The sequence below is a fragment of the Equus caballus genome, chromosome 6 (genome assembly GCF_041296265.1).
Source record: "Equus caballus isolate H_3958 breed thoroughbred chromosome 6, TB-T2T, whole genome shotgun sequence".
NCBI lineage: Eukaryota > Metazoa > Chordata > Mammalia > Perissodactyla > Equidae > Equus > Equus caballus.
The window spans coordinates 52823765-52833607 of record NC_091689.1 but is presented as its reverse complement, the minus strand read 5'-3'; the positions used below and the strand labels follow the sequence as shown (position 1 = coordinate 52833607).

The 9843-nt window shown below is 44.4% G+C and overlaps 1 protein-coding gene across 5 annotated transcripts in view; it reads right to left on the bottom strand.

Annotated features, from left to right (window-relative positions):
• Positions 1-227: 227 nt before the first annotated feature.
• Positions 228-9843, bottom strand: part of ETV6 (ETS variant transcription factor 6) — a 223290-nt gene continuing 213674 nt past the window's right edge. For all 5 annotated transcript variants that reach the window (XM_001501246.7, XM_023643133.2, XM_070269909.1 and 2 more), the window contains 2 exons: positions 8151-8251; positions 228-4399 (listed from right to left, as the gene is read on the bottom strand). In XM_001501246.7, coding sequence (XP_001501296.1) covers positions 4294-4399; positions 8151-8251 — 207 coding nt within the window. In that variant the 3' untranslated portion in view covers positions 228-4293. The remainder of the gene's footprint in view (positions 4400-8150; positions 8252-9843) is intronic.

Below are 9843 nucleotides of genomic sequence, written 5' to 3'. Positions count from 1 at the left end.
AATTTCTCCACCTGTGGCAGCTGCCCAGATTGGAACTGTTTGTTCTGACCTTCCTGGTGCCACTTGTCTGAAGACTGCCTGCCGACTGCTCTGTGACACAGGCTCCCTGCCAGTGAAAAACCACGACTGCCCTTTATATCATAATTGAGTGGACATGGGATTTACGTCATTGGAGCACCTTGCCTGTCTGACTCCATTTCATATTATTAAAAACAGAGACATGGGACTTTTTTTTTTATAAAAAATTTATTGAGATGATGCAATTATAGGCTTTTCTTTAAAAATTATTTGCAACTCACTGGCCCTGAGAAAAGGCATTTTTTTGTTTTTTTTTTCTTTTTTGTTACATTCATTTGATTCAGTCCCTTATAAACCCCACACCTCATAAACAACAAGAGATTAGAAATTAAACCAAAAAAAAAAAAAGAGAACTTCTAGATTCGTCCTGGTTTGCAGGTGGTTGCAGTCACAGAGAGAAATCTTCAAAAATGTTCACTTGGCATGTGTGAAAGATTAAGGGAGTTGGTAGTTGTTTAGTGTTGATGCAGATGGGGCCGAAAGAGCATCAGGTTAGGTTCCTGTGGTTTTTAGACAGGTGGGGATTATTGCCTCCCCCCTCCCATTGACTTCCTTGTGTCACCTCCTTCATTCCAAGTTTTTGCTGAGAAGATGTGCAGGCTGAGTGGGTGAGAGCTAACTAGCACCGAAGGCTTGGGCAAAGAAAACTGCCCTTGTTCTTTGCATTTTCCCTAATCTTTTATCTTCAGCTTCCTGGGTGGGAATGGGTCAAATTGGGGTAAGGCCAGGTTGAATCTCAATCCTAATTCTGTCCCTGGCATGCTGTCTGTTCGTAGGGCAACCTCTCTGATACTTAGGTTTCCCTTCTGCAAAAGGGAGTTAACATTTCAAAAATGTATTCAGAGTTGGGTCCTGGGCAGTGAAAGGTGGAGATGGTGGTTACTTAGTCATTTAGGTAAATCTCGTCATAGCCATTTGTTTCAGCTGAATCTCCATTCTCATTTGGACAAGGTATCAGTGTAAAAAGACAATGGGTCAGAGGGTTCCAAACACACTGTTGAAAGGAGAAGACCCATCAGTCTGGTATTCGTCTTTTCCTGTGGGGGCCCCCCAAAAGGATTTGGAACACTGGAGATGCTGATTTGGGCAAGACCAACTTGCCTTGGGACAAAAAGATCTTAGAGATAACGTTACTTCCATCCAGCCAGTCCAGCCAATTACCACTGCTTTCCTCTGATGAAGAGGAGGCTACCTGGCTAACTTGAGGTGCAGGGAGAAGAAGCTAGAGAATTTCAAGATACAAGTGAGAGCCTTGGTCCAGGACACAGCTGGAGGCAGCTCTCCTCCTGAGCGCTCTTCTGCATTTTCCTTTCCTGATTTCTGATCCTGCAAGTCAAGAATCCCCACAGAAGCGGCAGGGAAAGGCCAACTATTGGCATCACGGATGTGCTTTTAATTTGATTCCAGGTGACATTTTCATCACCCCTAGTACTTAGTGTTGAAGTGACAAATTTCATGCTAGATAGATTCTGCAGTCAAATATAAACCCTCCAAGGGCAGGGATCGTACCCGATTCATCTGTGAAGCCCTCATGGCATCTAGCACATGCTTCATCAAGGTTTGCTAAATTGAATCTGAAATCTTTGGGGTAGGCCGTGTCTAAATACTGTATCCCCGGTGTCAGCACTGCCCAGGTATTCTCTCGAAGGACAAATGAGGAGGACTTTTTCCATTAAGGGAATCAACAGAAAATCATTATTGATAACATCTGATGGGAAATAAAGACTCCATTGGAATTAGCACATCCTATTTTCTCTTCAAGAGGCTTAGTGTCATCCTAAGCCTTATATATTCTCTCAGGATATTACTTTAAATACAGAAATTCTTGGGCAGAAGAGAATTTCCCTCCATGATTCAACCATAAGATTCTTTGCATGGTAAGAGCCTGAGTCCTTATACTTGGGTAAAGTGAACAGAAGGAGGTGTCCTAATCTTAGAAAAGAGGAACATCATACCCTGGTCTCTGATTTCATGCTCAAACAAAGGGCTTCAGTGAACATCTATCCTTTCTCTGCAGCCCTTAAACTCAATGGCTTTCACAACACACCAGGTATTTGGCTTAATCTCTCCATGTGAGATACAACATCAGTCATCACAGAGGGTAGAAAATGTATCACTGCGTGCTGAACACTTTCGAAAGACATCTGTGGCGCGCTGGGATACAGCGGCATCTCATCACCGTTCAGTCTGAGACCAAACCCTTCATAACGCGACCCTCTAGCCTCACCCAGAAGGTCCCTGACCTCACTGCAAGCCCAACATTACGGAAGGTAGAGTGGAAGGAGCATGTGACAGTGGGAGGAGGCTGGCCACCTCCACGTGTCTACCTGCGACCTGATAAGAGGCAGGAACAGGGCAAGACTGAAGAGCCTTGATCAGCTCTTCAATTCCAGTGTCCTTGAATCAGAAGTCAATCTATTTGTCCCTCCCTCTCCCCAGGCTGGTGTCCTAGTCAGTAAGGTGGGGGAGAATTCCTCCAGCCTGTGTGCCGCCACCTTTATGTGCCTGACTCCACTCAGAAATGGCTTGAGGAGGTGCCTGGAGGTCTGGCAGCTTCCCTTGGGAACTGCTGCTGACAGTGCACACAGGCACCTGGGGGAGCCAGGAGATGCTCACCCAACCGAGCACAGGAAACAGAGAAACGAGGAGGGGTTCTTTGTAAGGCAGGTCTCATCTTTTGGATTAAAAAAGACTCTACTCTTAATATTGGATTCTGAAGCCATATTGAAAGAGTTCATTTAGATGGCTAGAAAAGGAAAAAAAAATCTAAAACAGCTCTTTAAAAATATTTGTTATCATCAAAAGTACTAAGGGGTGGCACTTCCCTCATTCTACAAGACACTACCGACCATATTTTGAGGTGAAAAACAGCCACGAAGGGGTCCATTCTGAAACACAGCTATGAAAGAAGGAAACAGTAACGTATCTGAGGAATTTCCTGTCTGCCCAGACTGGGCCGCCCCCGGTAGGAACTGAGACTGCGTGCCAGGATCCTCTCCTCTCAAATGTCCTGTGTCCTATGGGGACCAGGAAACTTTAAAAAAGGCTAGAAACTAAAAAAATCAGGTGAGGGCATGAAACTGACCAGAAGATGGCCTCTGGGATGGAGCAGAAAACCCTTCCTTTCTCACTAGCCTCAAAAACCAATAAATCCCCACGACAGATTTTTCACCCAGTTTCTGGACCATCAGGCCTGTGCAGTCTTTTCGTATTTTCCACTTTACAGTACTTCCAAGCTAATCCCAAGGTGCTGGGGTCTTCCGAATAGCCTGGATGGCCTTCCATCCTTATCTTACGCTCTGTGGCACCACCAAGCCCACGGTTCTCACAGCTGTGTCAGGGGCTGGATCAGCACTCATCTTTCTGGAGGACAGCAGCATCTGTGGACGTTTCTGACCTCCCTCCGACGGGTAGCCAGACGCTGGAATGTGGGTTTGATTTTGTGGCGGTGGCCACAAAACACCCAGGCCACTGATTCTGCTTGCCAACAACTCCCAAGACTCTGCAAGAGGCTGACCTCTGCTGAAGGGCGGCTGGAGCTCCACAGCAGGCGGGGAGGGCGGGGGGAGGGGAGCAGGGAAGGAGCGAGAGCAAGAGAGAGAAAAAGAGAGCTCTCTTTTTCACTTTATCCTTTGTAAAAGCATCTTTTTTTTTTTCTTTTTTTTCCCCCAGCCAAGACCCAACAGCAACAGGAACAAACCTGATCCACGTGGCAGGATAAAGAGGAACCTGAACCCTTTTGCAAGTACTCTTTCCTGACCAGCTGGGCTTCCCGCACTTTGTGAGATTTGCAAAAAATATATATATATAATAGATATATATTTCCATAGGAAAACAACCTCGGATGTCTTCCCCTGTATGAATGCTGAAAAGTCAAACTGCATGTTCTTAAAAAAACAAAAACAAAAACACCATGAAACTAACAATAGGTGGAAGGGTGAGGGTGAGGAATTACAGATGGAGAGATTCCCAATGGGTAGGAAATGTGAAACTCGAGTCCTGGGCTTGTGCCCTCGGCCAGAACTCCAGCCCCGCCTTTGCTGGGTGGTTTGTCTAAGGTGCTCTGGGGTCCCTCCGGGTACGCAAGAGAAGCGTCACTCCCATTTCTGGGTCTCTTCCTTCACTCTCCTCAGCCCGCCTGCTCCATCACGCCTCCAGCAATCCTGGTGGGCAGGTTCCCTCGGCTGCCGCCCGCTCAGGTCGGGGTTGGTTCCTTCAGCATTCATCTTCCTGGTATATTTGTTCATCCAGCTCCTGGGACTCAAGGTGCTCCAGACGATCTGTTCGGCCACTCATGATTTCATCTGGGGTTTTCATAAACCTTTGGAAGAGAAAATAGAGGAGTAAAGAGACTGCATTTTCCTAAAGTTGTCTTCACCTCAAATCTAACCTAAAAAAAGAAAGGCCCCATCATCTCATACAGCTGGAGAGCTACCAAACCCGGCCATTGATGCTAACTTAGCACAAACTAGAAAAAAGTGCCTGTTCCTCTGCCTGCCTGAAAAATGGCGAAATAACTGTAAAAAAGTCTAGGATGACTGTGGGGTAGAGAGCGCCCCTTGGAGCTGTGCATTCCTGCATGACCATACGAGGGAAGCCCAGTACAGCTCACTTATCTGCGTTTCTTATTTTTAGAGTTAGATTTTACAAAGACCCATGAGAGCTGTATATCCATTTCTAACCCGGAACATGAGCCCAGGGAATGGTATTCAAACTTGAATTTAGCTCGAAGGATACAAGTAAACATGAATGGAAAATTTTGATAATAGGGCAAGTTAGTAGGGCTTTTGGAAATTAGAAAGGCAAAAAGAAAGAGAATCTATTTCAACATTAACACTAATCCACCCAAAATGCTAGCAATTAATCCCCTTTAGTCTAGCTTCCCTTGCAGCTAGGTGCACACAGCAAGCCTTATCTTCTTTTTCATGGCTTTGCTTGGAGATAACATCAGTGGCCTGTTTCGACCACGATTTACATGGTGCAGGAAGGCAGCCTGGGTGCAAGCGTCCTGCCCTTACTGTAGGAGTGCCCTTTCCACAGCCCACTCTGTTCCTGCCCACCCTCAACTTCCCATATACTCTGCCCTGCACCAGATGAACTGTCTTAGGACATACATTTTCTCTCATCACTCCATGTTCAAAAGCCTAGGATGACCACTAAGCAAGTCAAGGATACACTCTTTGGCCTGCCCATCAGAGTCCTCTGTCATCTCTACCCAGCAAACTCTTGCTCTCCACTATTTGCTAGCATGAACCCTCTACTCCAGTTGGGCCCGTCTTTTTTTCTTATATAAATCATGGCTCATGCCCTCCTCCAAACCTTTAGCTTTGCTCTTATTTGGAACCTCTTTACTCCTTTCAATGTCTGAGCCCTACTCATTCTCTAAGCTCTGCCTCATCATCAAAGAGCTGCTTAAAGGCACCAGTCCTTACTGACATCTTCCTTCCCTCAAAGCCCAGAAACCCTGTGAAGAGTACCCACAATTTAACACTTCACTTGATTACACACTGGGTTTTATACCAAGAAGCCTTCATTTTGTGGCAAGTCCGGCTTCCAACACTCGTTTCCTCAAAAATGACTAATCTCTCATCACTAATAGCACTATTCTTTCCTTTTATCATGTTGAAAATCACTACTGGAAGCCCAGGAACCTTTCAGCTACTACGACTTTTCTGTTCTGCCCATTATTGCTGAACTTCTCAGGCAGTATGATCCGTAGCATCTGCAGGTCCATCTTCTGCTTTTATCCCCTAGCTAAAACTTCTCCCTCCACATCTGAAGTCACTAATAACCCCTCAAGGCCAAGACCACAGATATGCTCTATTTGGCCCTCCAAACTACTCTTTTTTTCTTTTGATTACTTTTTGCATTCTCCATACCAGGCTTGTCAAGAAACATTTATTGAAAATCTCCATCAGGTCTAAAACAATTATATAAAATATAATCCTCTGCTTTCTAGGAGTTTGTGACCTAGTCGTGGGGAGAAGGATTTCACATGTATAACTACTAAAAATGCAAATCATGATGTAGTTTAGGACCAAGGGAACCCAAGAGATTACAGAAGATATCTGTGTGTGTTTGAGCAGTTGATGAAGGCCTCATAAAGGGCATGGACCTTCATGGTCCACAGAGATGGACATAGAGGCTATATATATCAAAAAAGCAAAAATGAAAGGGATATATGTTTCTGGCATGTTAAATCACGTTAGTGTTGTAGGGCAGCTGGCAGTGTGTATTATGAATTCGGGAGGCAGGAGAGTGGACCAGAAGTAGAAGGAGACTGTTGAATTAATCTAGATGTGAATTAAGTCTAGACATTAGCTTTCATTGGAGGGAAGCAAGAATAATGCTTTTGTCTTTCTTTCATCTTCCAAATCTCATGAAAGTGCTTGTCATTGGTAGACTCCAACCTGGAACCTGCTGGTAAGAAATCTTGGGAAATGTGGTTTCCAGGCTTCTACCCCCTGTAACATAGAATGGAGTGGGAATGATGCTGAAGCGCCAAAGGACAATCCAGCACAACGACTAAATTGGATATAGGAAGAGTCAAAGACAGCTTTAGTGTCAAGGTTGGTTGCTTAAAATGACGGTGATGCACCTCAGGAGTAACAGGAATTCTGGAGGGGGGAGGAGATTTCTAGTACGTGAAAAACGTCTGTGTTGAATGCTTCATGTCTGAGATACTCACGTGGACACATCCTGTACAAAGCTCTCGGAAACTCAGATTTGGAAATTTCAGGGAGATTTTAGAGCTGGATCTAGAGATTTAAGAGTCTAACCACTGGGGTGATAACTGAAGCTGTGTAATGGGATTAATTCATCCAGGAAAAAGGTGTAGATTGTGAAGAACAGGAGCCAAGTTCTCAGTTTAGGGTGAAGGAGGAAGAAGAGGCATCAGCAGAGTCAGAAAAAGGAGGGTTCTTCTTTTACTCCTTTCTATTCTGTTTCCATTTCTTGAACAGCCTTTTCCGGTTGAAAATTTCCATTGTTTTCACTACTCCTAAGTTATCACAACTTCCCAATGCTAAAGCCCAGATTCTCGGCTCATTCCACTAAGTTCTCATCCCAGTGAGCTCATCTGCTCATCCATAGCAGCGTTTTCTACTTGTATATAGATAATTCCAAATCCACATCCCTAGCCCCATCTGAAACTCTTTTCTGTCCCACCTGCCAAAACCCACAACCTAAGGTCGTGTTTGTGGATCCCACCTTCTCCCAACCTTCACTTGGTCTCACCATGTCAATTACCACCAGTGTCAGAGGTCTACTTCTACCTGTCCTGATTCGTCCTTTAGATCCCTTCTTCTTCCTCTTCTAATTCTTTCTCCTCTCTTGCATAGTACTTGGAATCACAATCTATGTGGTAGGTTAAATGGTGGGAACTCATTAGCTGTGAGGAATTCTGGAAAGAGGAATGTCTAGTGCAGCAGCTTTCAGACTTTTCTGATTACGTTGCGTTGTAAGAAAACATTTTATATCATGACTCATCACATACACATACACACACACACACCCCCCGGAACAAAATTTTCCTGAGTCAACAGTCACTCAATTCATGTGATACAATCTGATATTTTTCAACTTTATCCTATCGTATTCAACTCTGTTCTATTTCATTAAAAAGTTGTGACTGACTCATTAAATCTATTTCATGACTCACTAATGGGCCATGACTGCAGTTTGACAAACACTGGTTCAGAAACTAGCTTACAGGGTTGGGAACCTAGAAGTCCCAGTTTAAGTCCTTGCTTTGCCATTGACAACGTTACTTTGGTTGTTCCCTTTAACTATGGTGGATGTTAATACCAGATAATACCATTTGATCATTGCCTTATTTTAAAGGTGAGTCAGATTGTGTTTATTAGTTTTGGCTTTACTATAGGACAGACAAAAGTGAAAAAAATTTTCTTTTCTTAAATTCTAACAAACCAGCACCTGGTATCCAATTTGTAGCAATGATGGCTTTGAGCATCAGACAGGCAGGTAGACATCTTAACAGTCTCCCTCCTCCCTCTTATTTAAAGAAAACAATATCCTCCCGAAAGAAGGAAAGGAGAAAGAGGAAATGCTACCTGAACAAAAGCCTTTGTCCTGGCTCCTTCCTGATAATGTTTAGTTTGTAGTAGTGGCGCAGGGCTCTGGACATTTTCTCATAGGTCATGTTTGTCCTGTTCTGTTTGTTCAAAGGAGGAAGAGAGAAAAAAAGCACAAAGACACAATGAAATGAACCTGAGAAAAGGCGCTGGGGGAGCTATTAAAATAAAGGCTCTCAGCTGCTCCTGCCGTTTGGGAAAGCTACCTGTGAATGTGCTGGCTTCCAGGCCCTCGTTCCCACCCTTCGCGCCTTTCTATCTGCCATCGCCAAGATTTCTCCTAAGGTGAATCACCCTTTGTCAGAAGTCTCGGAGCTCTAGCTCATAACGCGTATCCCGCAGCAACCTCCCCTGTTTCCTTTCCCAAGACTGCACTCTGCTGTGCCCGCGGAATTTCCTGCAGATCCCTCTATGTGTGGGTCATCCTTCACCTTCTGACCCGCACAGAATTTCTTTTTTTTGTTGCAATGACCTTTCTCAAACTTGTGTTTCTGGTTTGTCATTTTAAGGAAGAGATTTTTTTTTGTTTAAATTCCTGTTGTGGAAGCAAGAATACAGTGGTTCCGAGCCCTGGGGCTATGGCTCAGTGTGGGAGTTGCGAAGGATTTTTCTCAGTGACTCACACACTGAAGTGTCTGTCAGTGGGGCCTGGCCATATTTGGGCAAGGCGTGCATGAGGTCCTCCTCAACGGGGCCAGAGTGTGGCTGCCCTCCTGGAAGGCTGCAGCCAGGGCAGAGTGCAGCTGTGTCCCCTCTGTCCCCTTTCATTCCGCTGATCTGGCCTTGTGCCACCATGGTGCCTTGCTGCTTCTGCCCCACATCGACCTGTCTGTGGTCAGGCCTGAATTTTGGTTACTCACTTTTTTAAAGTAGGAACATATATTTATTAATTAAAACAATTTTTTGGGGGGCGGTGGGAAACCGTTCTATTTATATATTTTACTTTATTTTATTGTGGTAAGAACACAACACGAAAGCTACCCTCATCACTAATTTTTAAGTGCATAATACAGTAGTGTTAACTATGGGTACAATGTTGTACAGCAGAGCTCTAGAATTTATTCATCTTGCTTCATGGAAACATTATGCCCATTAATTATTATTTTTTTTTTACATTTTTTTTTTTTGAGGAAGATTAGCCCTGAGCTAACATCTGCTGCCAATCCTCCTCTTTTTGCTGAGGAAGACTGGCTCTGAGCTAACATCCATGCTCATCTTCCTCTACGTTATATGTAGGATGCCTGCCACAGCATGGTTTGATAAGTGGTGCCTAGGTCTGCACCAGGGATCTGAATCGGCAAACCCCGGGCCGTGGAGCGGAATTGCTCACTTAACTGCTGCGCCACTGGGCCAGCCCCTATGCCCACTGGTTAGTAACTCCTCATTTCCCCCTGCCCTCAGCCCCTGGCAACACCATTCCACTCTTTGATTCAGTGAATTTGCCTATTTTAGATACTTCATGTAAGTAGAATCAGGCAGTATTTGTCTCTCTGTGTCTGGCTTATTTCACTTAGCATAGTGTCCTCAAGGTTCATCCATGTTGTTGCATATTGCAGAATTTCCTTCCTTTTTAAGGCTGAATAGTATTCCATCATATATATATATAAATATACACACACCACAGTTTCTTTATCCATCCATTCCATCAATGGACATTTTGGTTGTTTTACCC